The sequence below is a fragment of the Oreochromis niloticus genome, linkage group LG3 (genome assembly GCF_001858045.2).
Source record: "Oreochromis niloticus isolate F11D_XX linkage group LG3, O_niloticus_UMD_NMBU, whole genome shotgun sequence".
Lineage (NCBI taxonomy): Eukaryota > Metazoa > Chordata > Actinopteri > Cichliformes > Cichlidae > Oreochromis > Oreochromis niloticus.
The window spans coordinates 26,567,665-26,592,157 of record NC_031967.2 but is presented as its reverse complement, the minus strand read 5'-3'; the positions used below and the strand labels follow the sequence as shown (position 1 = coordinate 26,592,157).

Here is a 24,493-nt window from a genome sequence, read left to right as displayed (position 1 = left end):
CGCCCGTGGATCTGGTGTTCGGGTCCCCCCCTGAGCCGGAGATTGACGGCGGGCCGGAGATGGACTACTACAGGAGGCTGAGGGAGCGGCTGCAGGTGGTTCATGACTACACCCGCCAGGCCCAGGCCAGCGCCGGAGTACGACAGAAAAGAGCCTACGATACTAAGTGCCGGGGGGGGGCTTTCGTGCCTGGCGACAAGGTTTGGGTGTACTGCCCGTTTCGCAAGAGAGGAGTGTCCCCCAAGCTCTGCAGTCACTGGCAAGGGCCGGCGGAGGTCGTGGAGCGGCTAACAGAAGTGGTGTACCGTGTTCGCTTGCCGGGCCCGGGGCGCCTGGTGGTGTTGCACCAGGACAGACTCTCGCCGTATCGACCGCTCGCTCCGGCGGATGCCGGGGCAGGGGATGCTGGCAGCGCCCCATGTTCTGACCCGAGTGACTTTTCCCCCGCCTGTCGAGACCGGCCGGTGCGCCAGAAGAAGGCACCGGGACGTTTGCAGGACTTTGTGTGGGTAATGGCGTTGTCGGGGACGACTGACCCCTTAGGTGGGGGCTATGTAGCGGGCCAGGGCTGTTCGGGGATGTTATGGACATTTATGTTCTGTTTTGCAGTTATGTTTGTTGTGATGTTGTCATGGTAACAGGTGACGCTCCCTCTGTGTGTGTTTCCGGTGAGAGAGCGCCATTTTGTGTTGTTGTTTTGGTTGCCGCGCTGAGCAGTTGCTAGCGGCAGTGTTCTCCAGAAAAGGCATAATAAACGGCTGTGCTTTCTGGCTAGCTCGCCGAAAGCATTACCAAAGAAACCTCTGTCTCCTCCGTTTCCTGAGCTCGCCACAGTATTTTGTCTCTATCTGCCATTCTGCAATTCATCTCATGTAAACAATAACGTGGCGCACAGCGTGACGTGAAAAGAGGCACATACCTTTGTCGTTGCGTGAAGAACTCTGTATTCCTCTTCCACACGTAAACGCAAAAAAGGAGTTTTAAATAATCTCCGTTTTCGGTGAATCGCAACGCCGTTTACGTGTTGACGAAAAGCCCAAACGCATAGAAACCGCTGAGTTTTCAAAAATACCCGTGTAGGTGTGGACGTAGCGTAAAAGAGTTAGTAGTACATTTTATTATACCTGTAATTTATCGCCGTTTACTTGTATTTGCTTAATTGTTTACTAAATGTTTGAGGTGTGAAATAAACCGCAATGGAGTTTGTAAACAAAATATGGGTGTGTGTGGTTGGAGGATGCGTTTGTGCGGGGGGGGGGCGCGAACATTTTCTTGTAAAAAAGGGGGGCCTGGCAAAAAAAGTTTGGGAACCACTGCCCTAGACTAACGTATGACACATACACATCAACGAAAACTAAACACATTTTCTCTATAAATTCAGTTAATTTTAGTTAGATTTGTGAACGGTCATTTCAGTTTTAGTTAGTTTTCCTTTTTTTGCAAAGTCTCGTTTTTATTTTTATTTCCGTTAACGAAAATGTTTTTTATTCGTTATTTCGTTAGTTTTCGTTAACGATAATAACCTTGCTTTGGATAGAAAGAATCACTGACTTTCCACAAGAAGGAGCCACTGGACCTACATCACACAGGTCGCCCACCTTCATACAGAGCAAGCAAAGCACAGATTAAATAATAAATTCATAATTCCAGATACATTCTGCTTTAAAATGAGCACATTAGATGAATGCTCACTTTCCGTGGTTTTATGAACAACACTGAACTTCTGTAAAATATATTCAAATATGCTCTCAGTCTGAAACAGCTCTGCAGTTCATTATTATTATTGGTGTAAACACTTTCTGGTGAAACTAAAATAATAATGTTTGTATTGATTTTAATGATAATCATTGTTATTTTATAATCACACAGCTTCTACAAACTATATATGAAAGTTCACGTTGTACCGTTTTGAGTATTTCCAGAGCCTCTGATTTCCTCATAGACAGAACGATCACCTACAAGTCAGAGAAAATGAGTCACCGCATGTCTGTGATACTAATGTGAACACAAGTATTTTTGTCAGTAACATTTATATAATTTCAAACATACATTGAAATTGGATAATTTATTATTACTTATAAATCCTGTACATGTTTAAATGTTGTTATTGTCTTAGCTTTGTTTAATTCAACAGTGTTAAAGCTGCAGCAGAGAAAAGCATCAGGATATTTTAAACTAGATAAAAACTAACCATGAAGAAGAGAGGAGTAGACTTGTTGTTGATTTTCATCCTGACTCACCCTCTGGTCATCAGCAAAACCTTATTAAAATTTCAAAATAATACATTAGCATTCACATGGTTTATTACATATTATATTGTGGCGAGCTCAGACAAGGAGGAGACAGAGGTTTCGTTTGGTCTTGGGAGCACAGCCGTTTATTAGCATTCAACCCCAGAGCACACACACACCAGCTAACACCAACGCTCAGCGCGGCAACAACAACAACACAAAAAATGGCGCTCTCTCACCCGGAAACACAGTTGCAGAGAGAGCGTCACCTGTAACCATGGCAACAGAACATAACTGTAAATAACGAAACCCCGAACAGCCCTGGCCCGCTACATAGCCCCCACCTAAGGGGTCAGTCGTCCTCGACAACCCTATTACCCAACACAAAGTCCTGCAAATGTCCATGTGTCTTCCTTCGACGCACAGGCCGATCTCGACCAGCAGGGGAAGAGTCACTTGGATGAGAACCTGGGGTGCCGCCAGCATCCCCTGCCCCAGCGGCTGCTGGAGCGGGCGGGCGGTACGGTGAGAGCCTGTCCAGGTGCAACACCGCCACGCGCCCTGGGCCCGGCATGCGGATCTGGTACACCACTTCTGTCAGCCGCCCCACGACTTCCGCCGGCCCTTGCCAGTGACCGCACAGCCTGGGGGACACCCCTCTCTTGCGAACCGGGCAGTACACCCAAACCTTGTCGCCAGGCACGAACGCTCCCCCTCGGCACCTGGTGTTGCAGGCTCTTTTCTGTCGTACTGCGGCGCTGACCTGGGCCTGGTGGGTGTAGTCATGAACCACTCGCGGCCGCTCCCTCAGCCTCCTGTAGCAGTCCCTGGCCACCAACACGCGCCGGTTCCCTGCCTCGGGTACGGGGAAAGGCCCTAGGACGTCTCCTCCCACTCTCTCCATCGGGACCCCCACCCGATGCTGCTGTAGGGGGGCAGTGGAGCGTTGAATGAGGCCCTTCCGTGCCGTACAGGTGTCACAGCAGTGCAGATGAAGTTCCACATCCTGTCGACAACCAGGCCAGTAGAACTGTCCCCTGAGACGGCGGAGAGTTTTAGCATTTCCATAGTGGCTGGCCCCCACCGAGCCGTGGACAAGCTCGAGCACCTGCGACCACAGCGACCGAGGCCCCAACAGCTGCAGGAGATCCTTGCCCTGTCCGAGGGCCCGCCATCTCCGGTACAGGAGGCCGCCGTGGGTCTCCAGATTGTTGTACTGGGAGTAGTAGGCCTTCGGGCCCCTGTCCTGACACCCCTGTCCAGCCTGGGCATCGTGCTACCTCCAGCCAGGCCCCCACCTGAACCAACGTCGCATCAGCCTCCTGCTCCTGCTTCAGCTGCTGCATGGTCAACGAGAGCCATCCCCCTCCGCCGGCTGTGGCCCGAGCAGTAGCCAAGCCCCGTGCCTCCTGGGCCCGCTCTCCCTGCCGTTTCGAGAGGGGCAGCTGGCGTGGGCGCAGACAGATGGGTTGAGCAGAGCCGGTGTCGATGGTGTGCTGAACCAGCCGCGTCTGCCTGCAGTCTCCGGTTCCCTGCTTTTGGCCGCACTGGAGGGCCAGAGTCTCTGTACCAAGAGTGATAGCCAGCTTCGCGGTGTCAACGCAGACAGAGGTTTCGTTTGGTCTTGGGAGCACAGCGGTTTATTAGCATTCAACCCCAGAGCACACACCAGCTAACACCAATGCTCAGCGCGGCAACAACAACAACACAAAAAATGGCGCTCTCTCACCCGGAAACACACAGTTGCAGAGAGAGTGTCACCTGTAACAATGGCAACAGAACATAACTGTAAATAACAAAACCCTGGCCCGCTACAATATGTTATTGTGAACAGTTAGCAGTTTAGGAATGTTGCATCTCCATATTTAAATATTTTAAAGAGTAAAATATATAATATCAGAAGAAAAAAAGTCTCACATCTCTTTCTGTAGACCTTTGTGTACAGGAACAGGAGGGAAATAAATATGATTCCAGGAATGAGTCCAGTGATCATCAGAACAGGAAATGAAGAACTGGACACAGCTACTGCAAATAAGAAAAATGAACTGTTGACTTTATTAAACATAACCAAACTCAGTTCAGTCAGCTAATCGGGTCACACCGGTAGGGATGGAAAGAGGCTTAACAACAACAACAAAATGAAGTGCACAAAGTTAGTATTAAGTTTTAAAAGTAAGCTTTGATTTAGATATATATAACAATATTATATAACCTCTTCACTGAATGTGGCACACTTGACAACCCTTTAAACACTGGCACCACTTGCTGTAAATAACAATCATGGTTCCTTTTAAGTTTGTAAAGTTATTTATGTTTGCGTTGTCTTCTCTGTTTTCAGTATTTGTATTTTTGGTAAAAATGGTAAATGGTAAATGGCCTGTATTTGTATAGCGCTTTTCTAGTCCCTAAGGACCCCAAAGCGCTTTACATATCCAGCCATTCACCCATTCACACACACATTCACACACTGGTGATGGCAAGCTACATTGTAGCCACAGCCACCCTGGGGCGCACTGACAGAGGCGAGACTGCCGGACACTGGCGCCACCGGGCCCTCCGACCACCACCAGTAGGCAACGGGTAAAGTGTCTTGCCCAAGGACACAACGACCGAGACTGTCCGAGCCGGGGATCGAACCTGCAACCTTCCGATTACAAGGCGAACTCCCAACTCTTGAGCCACGATCGTGTTATTATTTTATGTCCCAAGTGTCACATTTGTATATCTATCTATCGATCTATCTATCTATCTATCTGTAGAGAGAGAGAGAGAGAGAGAGAGAGAGAGAGAGAGAGAGATATTACTAAACTGAACTCACAGGTTATCTCAATGGTGACATCATCACTTATATCAGTGTAGTAAACTGGGTTTCCTCTTGTTCCTCTGCAGCTGTAGATTCCTCCTTGAGATACTCTGATATCTCTGTTTTGTTGATCTCTGATTGGAACTTCAGAGGTTCTTTGGGTTCGTCTGAACCACTCATATTTCCATCCATCAGAGCTCTGCACAGAGCAGGTCAGTGTCACACTGCCCCCTACTGGTATGATAGTTGTTCCTGCTGTCAGTGTGGCCCTGGGTTTATCTGCTGTTATGAAAGAGGAAGAAAAATAAATATGTGTGATTCGTTTTAACGACATAAGAACATTAAAAAACAATACAGTTTATATTTATGTTTGTTGATCTCTAAATAAAAACAGCATAAATATTTGTCCATTCTGTGGCCTGAAGATGTAACAGTTAATGTAAACTAATGCAGTTCACTTTTGAAGGAAACACAATCATGGGTTAACAGGGATCTTCCTCATTTTTTAATTTAGATAAGAGAAACATCATCACTTTAAACTTTTTGAAGCTTTAGATGTTTCTTCTTTTCCTTTAGACATGTAATTGCATTTAATTTCGTCCATGATTGCTGTTGTTAAAACTCACACATGTACTAATGACAAATTGCAGAGTCTGTGAGTACTCAAGCACTGACTTTACTGTGAACAAAGTGACAGGTACAGTGGTCCTGGTTAAAGTTCAAGTTCAATGACACATTTAATTAAATGTACTATATTTTATAAATCAGTTGAGTATTTGAACAGGGATCATACATTTATGCTGTCGGTCACTGAGGACTTACCTAATACAGTTATAGAGACAGTATTACTGTTCTTTATATGATGTGAGCTCACGCTGCTACCAGAGCACTGATATTCACCACTGTCACGTGTAGATATAATTTGTAATTTGTGGTCTTTGTCTGTGTCGTAGGGCACAAATTCTCGACTGTCCTTGTTGATTTCGTAATACCAGTCAGTGTCTTCTCCTTCATTCATGTCACATTTGAAGGTAACAAACTCTCCAATGAAAAAACTGGACCAGCTGGGTTCAATAGTTAGCACAGCATCTAGAATCCAACACAACCACAAAGTTAACAATCTGAAACACTTTTATGCACGACACAGTCTGTGACAGTATGTTCATACACTGTTCATATATTGAATAATAATTAAATATAAAACATAAGTGAACTGCAATTAAGATTTATGCAGTATTTTGAGGTGAATCCTTACTAAATAAATTAAAACAAAAAAACAAAAAAGTGAAAACTGTTCAGTCACCTTGAGCGTGTCCAGTGCAGAGCAGGATACAGAGCACTACAATAAAGACAGAAACTTCAGACATTATCAAACTAAAGACACTCACATATGTCTGTGTAGGTTGTCAATCATCCAGGTCATGGTAGTGTATTTATGCCATATTTGAGTGTTTAAGGAGCTTGGTGTGAAAGTGACTGGACTTCTTTAAGTTTCCTGAAGGTATTTCATATCTTTTCCGAGAAGATTCTTCAGTTCTAAAACCAAATGGTGGAGAATGCCAAGTATTTAAACCCTAGTGGTGGTATCACTTAAGAAGGCTGTTAACTCAATATTGATCATGTGCCTCATTACACGAGCCAACGTGTGAACAACAGTGTGGGTCATTGTCACCAGAGTTTTTAGTTTCTTTTAAAAATTCCTGTCCTGTCTGAAGGTCTTTGCAATCACAAAATACAATCTAAATAAATTCTTATGTCAACACACATTTTTCTTTTCCAAGGTCAGCTATAAATTTTCTACAGGCTCCTCTGGTTCATATGTTTATCTGTTTTTTTCTTTATACAGTGGTCCCTTGTTTATCGCAGGAGTTACATTCTAAAAATAACCCACGTTAGGTGAAATCCACAAAGTAGTCAGCTTAATTTTTGCAATTATTATAGATGTTTTAAGGCTGTAAAACCCATCACTACACACTTTATACACTTTTCTCAGATGGGCATTAACATTTTCACACTTTTCTCTCTTGTTTAAAAACTCTCAAAGTTCAAACCTTCGTAGAAAAGTAAGTCCAGTATTATAGAATGAAACCAAAGATCAAACCCTGTTTTCAGGTCTAGAACATGGGAATAGAGAAGCTGCCAGAGAATTCAACTTTAATGAATCAATGGTACGGAAGTAGAGGAAGCAAGAAGAATGAGTTGAGTAAAGTTTGACTTATCTGACTGTTTTGTTTTGCTTAATGCGCTTTATAAAATATGGTAACTTCTACCTTCCTTTAGCATGTCCAGAAGTCGAACTTTTTGTGCGATGGTTAACATCTTCCTCTGCCTTTTGGGTGCTACTGCAGGTGCCTTTGACTGTGCAAAATGTTTCGTCGACTGTTGTGTTTGTTGGGGAGAAAACTTACAAACATACAGTACAGCAGTTTAGAGTCACACTGTCATGAAACGCTGTGTGCAGGCAGGATAAGGACCCAAACTCAGCAGAAAGGGGACTTAAGTCAAAATATAGCTTTATTAACGGAATGGGAAAATGGTGATACAAACATCAGTATGAAGCTAAACTGGGAAAACTACACTCACGGGGAAGGTCACACAGCTAAGATGGAGGATGCGACACAGAACTGAGGGCGACACGGACATAAATACACATAAGGATAACGAGGGACGTGGGAGCACACAGGAAGCACAGCTGATGCTAATAATTGTAACAAGACAGGGCAGGAGCAAACACAACGTGATATAAACTGATGGGAGACTATCAAAGTAAAACAGAGAGTTGTACACAGAGAGGCAGACAGGAGGAGAGAGAGAACACGGGGAGAGCACAGACATAACGGGCTGGAGAAAACATGCAATAAAACACAAGGAGGAGAAACGAGGCATGGGAATTCACAGATACACGGAGGGGGACACAGGGGGTAAAGACACAAGGGGAAATCTAATAAACTAAACTGAACAACCTAGGAACCGTGGAATAAATAATGAACAAAATATAAAAACACAAGAAAACTAAGAACACTGGGTCAAAATAACCATGACATACACTGCTAACAATCGAAGATTTATGTAAATTTGACAAGCTGAACGCATTCTGTACTTTACAGGAGACACGGCACGAGATTGATTGACAATGGTCTACAGCCAATCGGGACGCAGAACACAATGCGCTGTACAAAAACAAAACAAAAAGCATGCGAGGCCGCAAAAGGTGAACCGCGTTATAGCGGTATTTGTGTTATTTCATCTATTACATTATATACGGTATACAGCACCTGGACCACAAAAATATGAATATGCACAGAAACATTAATAAACAATCTTAATGTTGTGTGTGTGGTCGAGAGGCTGTAGAGTCCGAGTGTGTATGTGTCTGAGTCAAGAAATGCACTTGATAATGAGGGTGGGAAGCCGCAATAACGGACAGACAGAGATGGATCTGGGAGAACTGGGCCATTTGCAGCCCCCCAAGAGTACCGAAGACCTGAGAGGTTTCAAAATTATTTTGAGACCTTGCCTCACCCTATCGGGCCTATTGACATCACCTGATGCAAGATGGGAATAGGGATTGAGGATCCTGGGAGGGATCTCAAAACTGCATTGTAGGTGGCAGATAGTAAGGGATGCCACCGCTAGGATTTAAACACATGCATTCTCCATCTTTTGGTTTTAGAACTGTAGAAATTTCTCAGATGAGAGGTGAAACATCTTCACAAAACTTAAAGAAGTAAAGTCGTTTTCTGTCCAAGCTCCGTAGACACTCAAATAAATAAAACACTTGGGGTTTTACCAGTGTCTACTATGATTTGTGACATTTTATATTCAAATGTAAAATTCATTAAATCATCACTGATGGAGAAACAAACCTTTCTTAGATAAACTAAACCAGCTCCACTCTGATCTGAGTCAGTGCACTAAAATCTAATCCAGTCTACAAACAACCATGTTGGTAACAAACATGAGAGTCCTCTGATCACATGACCTGAAATGGTACAAATGACTGATGCTCTGTTCTTCTTACTAAAACATGTTTATGGATCAGTATGAATCAAACAATAGAAGTCAGTGATGTACTCACAGAATAGGCCCAGCTCACAGAGCAAAGTGGCTCCCATCCTCACATCCAGCAGTGACACGTCTGAAAACTTCTACAACTTTCTGTAAAGAGAGAGAGTGAAGCAGCAGCACAGCAGATACCAAAGAGCTGTGAAGGAAACAAAGACTTTTTTTCAACTTCTCTCTGCTTCCTTCCTTTTCTCACAGAAATAAAACACCTTAACAGGATCTCACCACAGCATGACGTGTTTATGCTCTTTTATATTTTTGGTGTACCCCATCTCTCATCCTAAACCAGCTGAGATAGGCTCCAATCCATCTGAGAACCAGAACTTTATAAACAATTAAGAAAATAGATTCATAGAAGAATTAAGTAAACCTAAAAATACATCTGAACTGACAAAGCTGAGCTTGACTCATTTAAAGTATTTCATTACACTAATTTTTTTAACATGAAATTGTAGTTTGGTGATAAATTCACCCACATGATGTGAGTGAGCTCAAGCTAAACAGAAATAGTGTCCTTAACCAGAAGTGGACATGAGGCAAGAGGAAGTCCTGCCCCCTCTCCCAGATTATATCTCTATTACTTTAAAAGTGCTGCTGTGTTCATGGTGATGTCAGCTGGGCTGAGTTCCTGAGGCTCATGGGTAATGGTTTTGAAAACAAATAAACTTTAAACATGTGACAAACGTGTAAGTGTGGCATGCTAAACTTGACATTTGTTGCTAAACTTGACATTTGTTGCCCACATCAGTGTGACAAAGTTTCACTTTGTACTTCATACTTTACAGAAGAAGAGGAAGAAAATGGAAAAAAAAAGCAGAAAAACGATGTTGCTTCACATGCAGTTACACCTGTTTTTTTATTTCACCTGTATTTTTATTTATATTTATTCTTAAATGGGCATCTGCTACACACAGAGCGTGCCCACTTAATACAAACAGGACAACTCACTGGCAGTGGGTGTTTCCCCTTTTCTAGCTTCTGGAAACCCTTAAAGAGACAGAAGCTTTAATTTCATTAAAAAAAAATAAACTCACAAGAGATACCACAGAGTGGGATTTCTTCAGCACCTTTCTAGTTTTAATGACTATTAAAAGTTAAAACTGCCACATTTAAAAAGCAGTTTATTCTGTACAGTTTAAGTACTTTAACAGCAATTCTGCGATCACCAGATAACCTGAGATGCACATCTGTGGACTGGAAAATCAGCTTACTATTTTTATCCAGTACAAATATATGATGCAGATGAGCTAAACAGCTTCTGTTGAGGAGCTAAATAAAGCTCTATTATAACTTAAAGAATAATCCTCAGTACAGAGTAGAGTATGACCTTCTGAATTTAGTTCTTTTATTTAGTTAATGATAGTATTTATGTGGTCCTTAGTGACTTATACAGCACTAAAAGTCAAGTGTGTCTGTTTGTGTGTTTGGTGTGGGGGGTTGGGGGGGCACATTAGTTAAGCAGAGGCTGAAACAGTTGATATTTTATCTCAAAATGTCTGGATCAGTTATATCAGATACATAACTGCTACATCAACAGTTGTGTAGCAGATAAATTCCTTGCTGTGGTTTTGCTTTTGGCAGAAAGGGAAGTCTTTGACGTGCAGGAGTATACTGAGTATTAATAGGACAAGGTTGTCTAATGTACCTACTTGGGAAGGGCACCGGTCATGTATGCATCCATGGTGTTTGCATAGAAGGTGCAGAGTTGTACTATCCAATGTTTTAAAGTCTGCATACTGCTAAAAAGTCGGGTGATTGGAGTCCAGATTATCATTGTTAACACTTGTGCCCTCCTCATACTTCGGAACCTTTCAAGACCTTCAGGGACCAAAACTATACACGCACAAAATCTGCCATAAAATCCTCATACAACAATATATTTTTGTCTTTTTTTCATACATCACATAATCAACTTGAGATCTTTTTAAAATGATCAAACATTAAGATATTTTTGGCATTTTAAGCCTTTAAATGATCATTTAAACACTTGAATAATTAATTATTTGTTGAAAATTTTATTTTGCATATAATAAATAGTATGGGGATGGGACATTGGTGGTCTTAGAGTCTTGGACATGTCAAAGATCAGCAACAAAAATGATTTGATTGTAATGTTATTGTTTTGTGTAGTGCAATGGACAAAAATGTCCCATTCACTTACGCTGAAACCACACTCTGCCACTGCAGTATAAAACATTGTTGCCATTCTAAACTGATGTATGTAATTCTTGTATTTTTGCCAGTATATTATGAAGCTGTATGAGCGCCAGCGAGTCCCAAGAGTGATTTGTATGGATGTATGTGTGTGAAACAGTTTTTAAATCAACATCTGATCATCTGTGAGAACATTTATTATGCAAACTGCAAGAACACTGAAAACGTCAACAACAAAAAACAAATATGATTTTGTGTGTGTGTGTGTGTGTGTGTGTGTGTGTGTGTGTGTGTGTATTCATATCTTTGTGGGGACCAAAAATTGGAATTTTACTGTACTTGTGGGGACCAAATCCTGGTCCCCTCAAGTACGAAGGCATTTTTGAGGCTCAAAACGTGGTTTTAGTGACAGGGTTACAACTGGGTTATGGTTATGTAATTTGTTACGACCCGGCTCAAGGCCGCAACAAAAAAGATGAATACCAGGTTGTGGGTAAGAAGAGGCTTTATCTTAAACTGGACAACCAGGTTGGCTAAAAAATGGCTGGTGCCACTAAAGCAAACACAACAAAAGAGATGGACAAAATGGTGAACGGAGAACTAAACTATACTGGGAAACTAAACTACTGACCCTGAACAGAAACACAAACCTGAACACAAATAACCGCGAGCAGAAAACAGATGACGGTTGGGCAGCAGGGAAAACACACGGATGAGACATGGTGGATACACAGACGGGCCAGCCAAACTACAAAGACAGAGGACGCGACTTAAATACACACAGGGAAACACAGGGAGATTGCACACAGGTGGGGAACACAGCTGGGAATAATCAACAAGACGAGACAGAGGTAAAACTGAACACACTCACATGAGACGCAGACCTTCACAATAAAACAGGAAACGAGAACAAATCCTTAAACATAACACAAAACAAAACACTGACAACATTAAATCGTAACATTTCCCCCCACCCAAAAATCAAACATTTAACCCCAAATGAAAATGTTTGATTCATGACCTAGAGAGCCATGAATGCTGTAGTCCTGGAGGACCAGCGCACAAGGCACTGGCCGCTATTCTGCAGGCAGACTGAATGCTGAAGCGGTCCTCCGGACCCTCCAGCGAAGACGGACGAAGGCTGGACAGGCCCCTCGGACCCTCCAGCGAAGACGAATGTTGGCTGGACAGGCCCCTTGGACCCCTCCAGCGGAGATGAATGAAGGCTGGAGCGGTCCCTCGGACCCTCCAGCGAAGACGGACGAATGCTGGACAGGCCCCTCGGACCCTCCAGCGAAGACGAATGTTGGCTGGACAGGCCCCTTGGACCCCTCCAGCGGAAACTGAAGGCTGAAGCGGTCCCTCGGACCCTCCAGCGAAGACGGACGAATGCTGGACAGGCCCCTCGGACCCTCCAGCGAAGACGAATGTTGGCTGGACAGGCCCCTTGGACCCCTCCAGCGGAGACGAATGAAGGCTGGACAGGCCCCTCGGACCCTCCAGCGAAGACGAATGTTGGCTGGACAGGCCCCTTGGACCCTCCAGCGGAAACGGAAGGCTGAAGCGGTCCCTCGGACCCTCCAGCGAAGACGGACGAATGCTGGACAGGCCCCTCGAACCCTCCAGCGAAGACGAATGTTGGCTGGACAGGCCCCTTGGACCCCTCCAGCGGAAACGGAAGGCTGAAGCGGTCCCTCGGACCCTCCAGCGAAGACGGACGTATCCCGGACGAGCCCCCAATTCTGTTACGACCCGGCTCAAGGCCGCAACAAAAAAAAAGATGAATACCAGGTTGTGGGTAAGAAGAGGCTTTATCTTAAACTGGACAACCAGGTTGGCTAAAAAATGGCTGGTGCCACTAAAGCAAACACAACAAAAGAGATGGACAAAATGGTGAACGGAGAACTAAACTATACTGGGAAACTAAACTACTGACCCTGAACAGAAACACAAACCTGAACACAAATAACCGCGAGCAGAAAACAGATGACGGTTGGGCAGCAGGGAAAACACACGGATGAGACATGGTGGATACACAGACGGGCCAGCCAAACTACAAAGACAGAGGACGCGACTTAAATACACACAGGGAAACACAGGGAGATTGCACACAGGTGGGGAACACAGCTGGGAATAATCAACAAGACGAGACAGAGGTAAAACTGAACACACTCACATGAGACGCAGACCTTCACAATAAAACAGGAAACGAGAACAAATCCTTAAACATAACACAAAACAAAACACTGACAACATTAAATCGTAACAAATTATTTTATATTCTATTTATTTTATTTATATCTGTAATTTATATTTTATATTGTGATTTTTATCTGTATCATGATTTTACTGGAAAGCACTTTGGTGTACTTCGGTCTTTAAAATGTGCTATATAAATAAAATTTGATTGATTGATTGATGGTTAGGTTTAGGGTAAGGGTTAGGGTTAGACAATCATTTTTCATTGTTAGGGTTAGGGTAAGGGGCTAGTGAAAGCATTCTGTCAATTAGATGTCCTGACAAGATATGAATGCCCAACATGTGTGTTTGTGTGAGAGAGTGTTTGTGTGCGCATTTAGTTCCTTTCCAACAGCAGGCCTGATGTCCTGCAGCATGTGACCTGGTGCTCTCTACAAATGCATATATTCCACTTGATGCAGGTGTAAGAAGACCTTTATTTAGGCTGTGCAGAACCAGCACCCACACCTCCTTCTGGTCAAGCCTATAGCAGCAGGGGCAGTGTTGGTGTTTTCTGTGAGTGCAGGAGCAGAGATCTGCAAATCTACCACCAAAGCAGCAGCAGATACTGTATGCAGGAGGTGCACGACCTTTGAGGACACCATGGATATGCCCAGCTTGTTCTTTGCTAGTTCCAGGAGGGATCCTCAGCAGTGAACAGCACAAAAACATCAAAGGCAGAGAAATTGAAGCAATTGAAGAACAGGGCAAGAGGCCAAATTAAAAAAAAAAAGTGCCAAAATGAAAAGTTTCATCTAACATACTTTTTGACCATCCACATCACTCCATTCCGACACTCACTGAATGCCTCCCGCGTAGGTTTGTCCTTTACAATATCAGCTACATCATGTCAGGAGTGAAGAAAAGGTCAAAACAGGATGTCACATCATGAATTCATGATATCACAGACACATCAAACACATTGATAAACACCAGAAACGATCAGTGCAAGTTTGCAGAGAAATTTGCTCTCACATTCACTCACGCATGCATGTATGCATGCACACACTCCACCCAACACACATACACACACAGACATATCCTCTCACAGTGCTTTCAGTGTTGTTGAATATGCAGAAAATTATGTTCCCACTCATGATCAGGTTGAGGATCAGATGAAGGAAATCCTTCCACCTTCCTTCTTTCTGAGGATTTATACTTAACTAATATTAAAATGGGAAAGTGTTCAAAAAAAATCCATGAATATTTTAAGCACATTTTTATAGATGTTAAACTGCAGCCCAACATAGCAAAAGAGGTGTAAGTGCACCACACTAGACTTGAGAGTTTGTTCCTTCACCTGAGGTGAAGCAGACTGTCAAGCACTTTGTGTGATGGTGTTGGAAAAGATGTTGCAAAGCAAATGGGATTGTTTATAAGTTGAAAGTCTAAAAATAGGCACAAAACATGAGCATAAACCTAAGTTCTCCAAAAGTTGATTCTGTTCATCTGGACGTAGTGTTTTCAGTGGGAGAAACATTTCCATGTCTCTGTGACTTTTAAACCCCAAAACACACTGCACCAAAAACTGGTCCACTCACTGTGAGAGACGCTGCTGAATGAACATCTGAAAACAAAATGCAGTGAAGAGACAAAGCTCATAAATGTTAAATTCATGTCAGTTTCTCACAACCACTACTGTGACACCAAAAGTGTAACAGAAGAAATAAAACTTTTTTCTCCTACCATTTGTTTTTCCACATTATTGCAATTATATTTGCACAGTTAGATTTTAATACGTGTGAATATATTGTCGAACACAGAAAGAAAAACCTGTTACATTTTCACGATTACTAAAGTTTAATTGTCCTCTCAGACTCTGTTTTTTTTTTTAATTCACTCTACTCGCAATAACACAGACATACTAGGCAGCCACAGATAACAAATGGTGATCACTGACAAACACTGACACCGACTGGGCTGTATATACACTGGGGTCTTATTATCATCAAGAAACAACACAACGCAGGTGATAGGAATTACCACAGGTGAGAACAATCAGGGAATCAGGGGACGACAGAGCCAGGAAGTCAAATTAACACAGTTCACAAGCTGGGACCACAACCTTGGTAACGATGTGCGATGAGGAAGTATGAACTGGTGCTGCGGTTTGGGGAAGGCCTCAAAGGGGACTGGCGATGGCTCCCGGGCCGGACAGATCCCCATGTACTAAAGAGAAGTGAATGAAGGAATGATCACATAAAAAGTCATACAAAGAAAAACGATCAGTTTGAAAGCAACAAGTACTAATACACAGTTTTAGTCATTTAAATTTTTATTTGGTTTTTAATTAGAAACATTGCTAGAAAAAATACACACATATAAATAAAACTTGGTCTGTTGTGTACTGCCAGATTTCTTTTCTGATGTATTAACCGCACATTTTAACCATATCACTTTAGTAATAGTAATATAACTTTCTCACTTAGTTGTATGCATGTGCATCACGAATGGGCCTTATACTCTATCACACCTCCACACATGACACAGTGGGGGCCATTGTAAGTTCATGGGAAATGTTAAACAGATTGTGAGACTCCTTTCTCACAAACCGGCCCCAGACTGTAAGACTCGGCCCTCATCTCTCCTCCACTCGCACACTGAGCACCGGCTCCCCACAGGGCTGTGTGCTGAGCCCCCTCCTGTATTCTCTCTACACCCAGGACTACAGTTCGACCCACAACAACAATCTCATCATCAAGTTTGCTGATGACACCACGGTAGTCGGACTCATCGCAAAGGGAGACGAGGCAGACTACAGAGAGGAAGTCCTGAAGTTGGCAGCATGGTGTTCAGAAAACCTGGCACTGAACACTAAGAAAACCAAAGAGCTCATTATCGACTTCAGGAGACACAGCACTGACTTAGCCCCCCTTTACATCAACAGGGAGTGTGTGGAGAGGGTCCACACCTTCCGGTTCCTTGGTGTCCTCATCTCTGCTGACATCTCCTGGACAGAAAACATCTCAGCGGTCATGAAGAAGGCCCAACAGCGGCTGCACTTCCTGAGGGTCCTCAGGAAGTACAAGCTGAACTCCAACCTGCTGCTGACCTTCTACCGCTCGTCCATTGAGAGCCTGCTAACCTACTGCATCACGGTATGGTACGGCAGCTGCACCAAGGCAGATAGAGTGAGGCTTCAGAGTGTGGTCAAGACAGCACAAAAGATCATCGGCTGCCCTCTCCCCTCCCTGATGGACATTTATTCCTCCCGCTGCCTCAGCAGAGCAGCAAACATTATCAAGGACAGCTCCCACCCTGGTTTCAACATGTTCAGCCTGCTTCCCTCAGGGAAGCGCTACAGGTGCATCAACACTAAAACCCACAGACTCAAAAAACCACCACTGTGCACTTTCCAAATGGCTTTATTCTTTCCCTTCTTATCAGAGACATCGAGGTCATTTGTTAATTTAATGGACTGCCTAATCTCCAAGAATCTGTCTGACTTGCTGAATTGGCTAAAACCAGGAACCAGTAAATTCAGATCTTAGTTTTACAAGTTATGTGGTGACCTAATATATATTGAAGAATGTTTCACTTCCAGACTGTTTTCAGTTTTAATGCCAGCTTCAGAAATGTCCATCTCACTCTTTTAGTGTGCTCTTAGCTTAACTCTTAGCTGCTGTGTGTGTGTGGTCACCTGAAAATGTTCTTATTTCCCCCTCTAGATATCAAAAAATCTGTGCAATTTCAGTCATCTTGTGCTCTGTGAGCCCACAACAAATGTGGCATCAATAGAGAGCCCAGGATGTCCCCTTGACAGCACAGCAGGAATCATACATTGCATGAATTATGCTTGATGGTAGCAGTTGCAGACTGCTAGCCCCAATAGAGGACAGAAATTAATTGCTGAGACTTATGGGGATATGTGTGAAAAGTTGAAAATATAAAGACTTGACACCACCGGAAGGAGCTTTCTCTTTTTATCATACTGGGGAGTTAAACAGTTTGTTTTGAGGGGTTAATAAAAGTCTAATTCATGTGAACTATGGAAACCTACTTTAGAAGAGCATAAAAATATTCACAGATTCTCTTTAACCAAAGCAAATGATCTGTATAGTTTGCAACAAGCTCACCAATCAAAAAAAATGAGACTACCACAGCATATACTAAATGAAGATTTGAATAAGTATAATGAGAAAAAATATTTTGATCCAAATAAATCATTAATAAAATAGCAACAGATTTTTAAATACTAAATAGCAAACAACATTTGTGTATAAGAGAGTAGAGAGTAAATATGCACACTGGGGGATGGCCTGGAGCCTATCCCAGCTGTCTTGGGGCAAGAGGCAGGGTACAACCATAGACACAGGCAACCAATCACACTCACATTCACACCCATATATGGGCAATTTAAAGTTTCCAATTAACTGATCCCCACTTTTATATAATGTACTATATAAAATTAGGCCAATCAACCACGATAAACTTAATTAAATCCAGAGAACTATCTGTTGGTCACATTTAAGATAAAACGTGATCAATAAATTAAAAAAAGATGAAAATCAAATCAAAATCCATAAATAACAGACATTAAAAAGATCTAAGAATTAATTTTATTTTAAAAATAGATAATCAAATAACAGGAACAAAGAAAAACATCTCTGATTATTATAGAATTGACGATGAAAAATGAATATTGGTACTGTTATAATCTACATGATTCAGATTGGAGCAAATATAACAACTGGATTTTGCCTCAAGGTGTTTGCAGTGTTTGTATTACTTCTATTATTTAAAAAAGTCATGGAAAGACAAAAAATGATGTGTAGTGTCAAAAGGATGTCACACTGAATTTCACAAGGACTTATATGTGAGTTGATATATGTAGGTATATGTGAACACATATACATAATTAGATGTGGTTTGACTGTCCTTTCTCGCTTTGGTATGATTCTGGGTTTTCTTATGGTTGAACACATTCATGATAATCATATTTTTTGTCTCTTTCCGGAAAAATGCAACTACATTTTCTATGACAGGTATTTCTGCTTGTTTTGCTTCTTTTGTAAAAATGTGGTCATTTTTAGAAATGAACTCTAAAAATGACCACATTTTTCTTCTGAACCAGTTCAAGTTAGTAATTGTTTCCTAACAGCCATCTTGGATTCAAGTGATGCTTTTAAAATGTTTCTGAACAAAACCCTGCACACATGTTTCTGCACGTTTGCCATCATGTAATCTATATGGCTGAATGGATTTCAGTCATTTATCTTGTGGGTGTCTCCTGGTTCATTTTACATTCCTAGATAACGTGATTAAATAGCATCAGTGTCAATGAATTATCAAGTATCAAGGAAAAGTGCCGAAATACTGCACTTCAGATCCAGTTCTGTTTAAACTGGCTTCAGAAAAGTTGAAATAAAACTCAATAAAACAGCATCCTCTGTGCTGTGATTAATCAGTTAATGTATTTATTAAAGAAAGTGCTACTGGACTAATAGCAATAAATCATTATTTTACACTATTTTTTTCTTTCAAATACAGATTGGAAAAGTAGTTACATATCACATGTTTAAATCCAAAATCCAAGATTTTTTTAAATTAAAAACAAGAAAACAAAATAACAGTTTCCCGATGATGAATGAATCGCTGTCTAACATGGCTAAACTTCCCCCCTCTCCTTCTTTTCCTGCTTTCCATGGCTCCTTTAGAGAAACAGATCGCTGTCATTCATCATCTTCTATGTCCTGCTGTCATGATCCTGCTTTTTGCTTTCTGTGAGTAGTTTTGGCTTCAATATCTGTGAATTAGAAAGAAAATTAAACTAATAAACAAACATGATAAAAGTTAAGAAAATAAGGAAAGTTTTGTCTCAGTGTATATTATGGAAAATAATAAAAAATAACTCTCCAGGAAAATGAACAGCCTAGCAGAATATGTGCCACACTGTTAAACACTTTAATGGTAAAACGTGGCAGCGTTGTAAATGACACCAATTGACAGTCTGATGACACAGCATGGCATATTTATTTTTTTATAGGACTGATGTTGATGAAAATCTCCAGGAAAGACTGCAGCTGTGACACAAGTTTGTATTTATGTATGTTAAATGTAAAACACTGTCAGGGTGTTATTGCATTTGCTCTTTCATACATGTTTGAAAAAAGGTAATTTGATTGAAAACATTAATGCAGTGCTGAATAGTATTCACAACAGTGAGTGATCTAGAGTTGCGTAGATTCAGCAAGATCCTTTTCACATTTTGCTTTATATTAATATGACAGCATCACACAGTTGCTGTAGATTTGTTGGCTGCTCATCCAAATTCCCCCTTCAACCACACCACAAAGTAGTCTACTTCACTGAGATCTGGTGACTGTGGATGCTGCTGGAGTACAGCTTTTTCTCCCCAGTCTTCTATCGTCCAACTTTCCAAGTGAGATGTAGTCTGAGTTTCCTGTTATCTCACATGAGTCTCATCAGGTGTGGTCTCCTGCTGTTGTAGCACATTTGCTTCAAGGACTGCTGTCTACTAGGTATTTTCTCTTTTCCAGACCATTCCTTTTTAATCCTAGAGATGGCTGTGTGGGAAATGTCTGAAATACCGAGTCCAGCCTGCCTGGCACCAATAACCAAATCACTTCCATTGATCCTTCTTCCTGATGCTCAGTTTGGATTTCAGCAGGAAGTCTTGACCATGTCCACATGCCTGAATGCTTTAAACTGCTGACTCATGTTTGGATGATTAGATATTTGCATTAATGAACCGTTGAACAAGCCTACCAATTCAACTGCTACTAAATGTATGTAGCATGAATTTACTGGACTATAGTTTACTGATGCATTTAGTTTTGTGGACACAAGACTGATATGTATTGTATGTATTTATTATAACTAGACCTCTTTTGAGAACATATGTTCACATTTGTTTGAACTGAAAAGCAATTTGATTGCTACCACAGACAGCATGTTACTGACATTTTTCTTCATAATATATATTTATTTAGTTAATAAATTAATTTACTTAGAAGTAATTTGACAGAACACACAAATGTAATGCTGGACAGTAAGTGAGTTGTGACTCGCAAAAGTACAAAAGGTTTTGATGAGGTGTCAGATTTAGATGAGGAATGCATCAACATGATAACAGATATCTTTAGCAGTGAAGTAAGTGTAGAAACAAAAGCTGTGTGCACAAAAACAATGGGAAAGTCTAATGAATGTGGGGAAATTGCATTACGGATTTGAGAACTTCCTTATTATTGGTGAGAGTGACTTTTCTAATGTCAGACTTGCACCAAAGCAGTTGAGGATGCTAAAGTAACAGCAGTGCAGTACTGCAGCACCTCATATCTGACTTAATGTTACTGCGTTTTTGATCTACCTGAAATTAAAAACATTTCAAATGAATTGAATTACGTGAAATCCCCGAGTCATTCCGCTACTTTCATGGCTCATCATTGTCATACTGTACTTGGCCCAGCATCTTCAGAGGCCTCATTGTCTCATAAACACAAAGATCACCTGCAAGTTAATAACAGTGGAGATTCAGTCACAATAATTAGCATTGATAAATGATCTAACATTTGATCGTTTTTAACAGTATAACATGACTGATGATAGCATGTAAACAGTGTTAGACCTGACCGTGGGAAAGAGCCGAGTACACATGTTGATGATTTTCTTCCTGGTTGATTGTTTCAGACTGTTTGAGTCTGAAACAATTAAAATATGTTATTACTCCTAGAATAAAAATATTTTTATATATTACTGCTGCTGATGAGTTTCACTGACCTTTTGGGACGCAGACCTGTAGAAAAAAAGAAAGTAGTATGAGATTAGGAGATTAAGACAACATTTTTATTTGTAGCAGCAAAAGCTCTTACCCTTTGACTTTATGCAGTAAAGTAGAAAGAGCAACAGTACAGTGATCAATACTCCAGTAAACAGTCCAGCAATGAACATGAGAAGAGAAGAAGAAGAGCTGTCCTCTGAAATCACAAACAGTAATAATTAATTATATAAACAGAGCAGTTACATTGTGTTCACAACCTCAGTCATTCTCCACATACCTGTTTCTTTTCTGTGTGAATGATCTTTGCTGCACTTCACTGTTTGAAATGCAGACTTCTCACTGACATAATTGGAAACTGTGCAGGTGACATTGGTCTCTCCATCCTGCTCCCTGATGATGTATTGTTGACTGGGACCAGTTAGTGTTTGGTTTCCTACAGTCCACTTGTAGCTGACATCACCAGTTGTGCTGCACTCCAGCAGAACTTTACATGATTCATTTGAGGAAATCCAGGTAGAATTGATTTTTATGTCAGGCTGTTTAGTTATGGGCTCTAATGAGAAAACAGAAGGAGACAGAAAGCATGTCAGCGTGTCCTTTTGCATCACAGATTAAAGTAGATGTTTGTTCAGAGTTCAGCAAACGTATTACGTAAATTTAGGCCAGTTAACAATAACTAACATCGTTAAGTGCAGATAAGTATTGTTCACTACTGTGTCATGTTGTCATGCTCGCTGGGTCATGGACTGAGGGTTGTGAGTTTACTTGTGTGATTCCTATTCTTCCTGTGTCACTATTATTTCCTCCAGTCTGTTTATACTTATTTTAATTCAGTTTTACTTATATGGCAGCAAACAACAACAGTCGCCTCAATGTGCTAAATATTGTAGGATTTTGTAAGTTTTTCTTCTCTGGTTAAATTCTAGGTGAGTCCAGGTATCTTGGTTTTGTTATATTTATCATGTCTCTCTGAGGTTTCTGATGTTTCCTCTTTCCACATTTGTTTGCCTTTTTGTGTTTGTGTCCAGTTGGTGTTTCTGTTTCTTTCTGTTTTATCTTAGTGTCTGTTCTTCCTTGTGTCTTGTGTCTAGTTTTAATCCCTCTGTTTCGTTATCTATAATTAACCCTGGATGTGCTCCCACATGTGTCCTTTCCTCTCATTATACTGTGTGTACATATTGTCAATATTGAGTTTCTTCCACTTTGCTGTGTTCTTCCTCGAGTTATGAGTCTGTCCTCCTGTGTGTTTCTCTTGTAAGTACCTGTTTTTCAGGTTATTAGCTCCTGTCATTAATGAAGTTCATTCTTTAAGTTCTCAGCAGTAAAGCTGCTTGTAAGATTACTTCTCATTTTCTAAAGGAGAAAGACAAGCTCTTAGGCTCACAGGGTTTCTTTTCATTAAGAGTAATCAGGAACCTTTTTTAAAAGAAAAACAAAGTGTCTTACCATGAACTTGCAGAGTGATGCTGACTGCAGGCCTTTGCTCGCGAAACACCTCTGAGACAAAAATGAAATCACCAGAATCTTGAAGAGTCAGTTTTCTCACTGTTAAAGTAAAGTCTTCAGTGTTCAGCTCTGATCTGTCCTTAAATGGAGATCTTTTAAAAACACCCACATCTTTGTCTGCAATTTTTATCCCTCCATATTTCCACATTGCTTCAGTCACACCTAGTGTTGGTAAGCATGGCGAAAGCTCCACAGTCTCGCCAACTATTGTGTGAATGACATGTTTTCCACTGGAAGCCTCCACATCTGAAAAACATACAAACGACTGAGTATGATTTTCATGAAAGTTTCAACATGTTAGTGGGTCTAAATTGCCTGAAACCATATCATCAAAGTGTGATAGTTAACGTAAAAACAATCAAATCAGACAATAAAAAATATCTCTTTACAGAATGAGAAGATCATCATACATAAGTGACATTTCTGATATGACTGCCTTGGCACATAAAATATAAGCATAGCAAAAATATTTACACATTATAGCTTCATGAATTTTTTTTAGGTTGGACTTTTTCTGTGGACAAACATGAAATCATAATTTTGTAATTTTCATATAAATAGAACAGCAAATGAATAAAAAAAGAAATAAAATGTCAGAGGGTGTTTCTCTGTTATAGATAATTGTTGATTAGTAGCAGTTAGAATAATAATAAATACTTTAGCGCAACAATACTCTAAAATGTCAGCGCTGCAGCTATCTTCTGAACTCACTCATGTACCAGAGTTCATGACGCAACAAATACAACACATGTCACAAACATCTGGAAGCAGAGGTGTACTTACTATGAAGACAGACCCAGAGCAGCAGCACAATGCAGTGTACGAAGCTACGATAACATCGTCCACCAACCATCTCTGTGGGGAGAGAAACAACCTCTGTTTCCTCTTCTCATCTGTCAAACTGTGTCTTCAACAGTAAGCACAGAAAAAAACTAAAAATAACTGAGAGTGGGCGAGGTTTCAATCAAAATAGAAGCAGAAGAAGCGGTCATAAGCTAAACATTTAAAGAAGCACCAGCTTTGCTCTGTCATCAAGCACTGGCTGCAGCTGACATGTTTGTGGTGAATAAAGTCACTTCCACCACAGTCACCACTCTGTCTGTATATACTGCACGTAAATACTTAGATGCACAGATGAATCTGTGGAAGTGTGTCTTCCCCTGAAAAGAGCAGCCCATGATCAGTCCTGCTTTTAAAGGAAATGGTTTTGGTCTAGAGCGATAGAGTGAAACTTTGTTCAGTGGATTGTCAAATCTGTTTACAGTTTCTTTGTGCTGCTTCTTCATAGCTCTGCATACTATATAAATAAAATGTGCACATTTTCTTATTTCATCTACACTACATCTGAGGAAAAGGACGACTTTGCTGACCTACTGAGCCGACTAGGTAGATCTGCATAGACAACATTCAAACTCCTTTGTGTAAAATCCTATGCCAATTTGTTTGCTAACATTACATATTGTTACATATCTTTTTAAGACTAATATGAATTTAGATTTTAGACCATAGCACCACAATTCTAACTATAAGTGCCAATAGTAGTATCATGACTTATCATCAGCCTGAAGAAGAGTCCTCATCATGACGTTTTGGTTTAAGATTTTAATTTTTTATTTCTATGTCACTAAACTGCTGATTGTTGAATAGCTCTGAAATATCACACACAAATCCATTTGTGCCACAGGACAAACTGACTTTGGAAATAAAGTCAATTTTACTTCAACAAACAAGCAATTCAAACACCTTTATGTATGA

General features: G+C 41.2%; 3 protein-coding genes across 3 annotated transcripts in view; all 3 read right to left on the bottom strand.

Annotated features, from left to right (window-relative positions):
- LOC112846236 (low affinity immunoglobulin gamma Fc region receptor III-like) overlaps positions 1–24,493 on the bottom strand; it is a 700,124-nt gene that overhangs the window by 20,832 nt on the left and 654,799 nt on the right. The window lies entirely within an intron of this gene.
- Positions 1–24,493, bottom strand: part of LOC102083027 (Fc receptor-like protein 5) — a 164,335-nt gene that overhangs the window by 40,686 nt on the left and 99,156 nt on the right. The window lies entirely within an intron of this gene.
- The window catches only part of LOC102082939 (uncharacterized), a 57,576-nt gene continuing 52,082 nt past the window's right edge, over positions 19,000–24,493 (bottom strand). Inside the window, exons 4-9 of the mRNA XM_025905675.1 lie at positions 21,510–21,785; positions 21,324–21,428; positions 21,232–21,247; positions 21,085–21,152; positions 20,857–20,961; positions 19,000–19,237 (exon numbers count right to left, since the gene is read on the bottom strand). Coding sequence (XP_025761460.1) covers positions 20,885–20,961; positions 21,085–21,152; positions 21,232–21,247; positions 21,324–21,428; positions 21,510–21,785 — 542 coding nt within the window. The 3' untranslated portion in view covers positions 19,000–19,237; positions 20,857–20,884. The remainder of the gene's footprint in view (positions 19,238–20,856; positions 20,962–21,084; positions 21,153–21,231; positions 21,248–21,323; positions 21,429–21,509; positions 21,786–24,493) is intronic.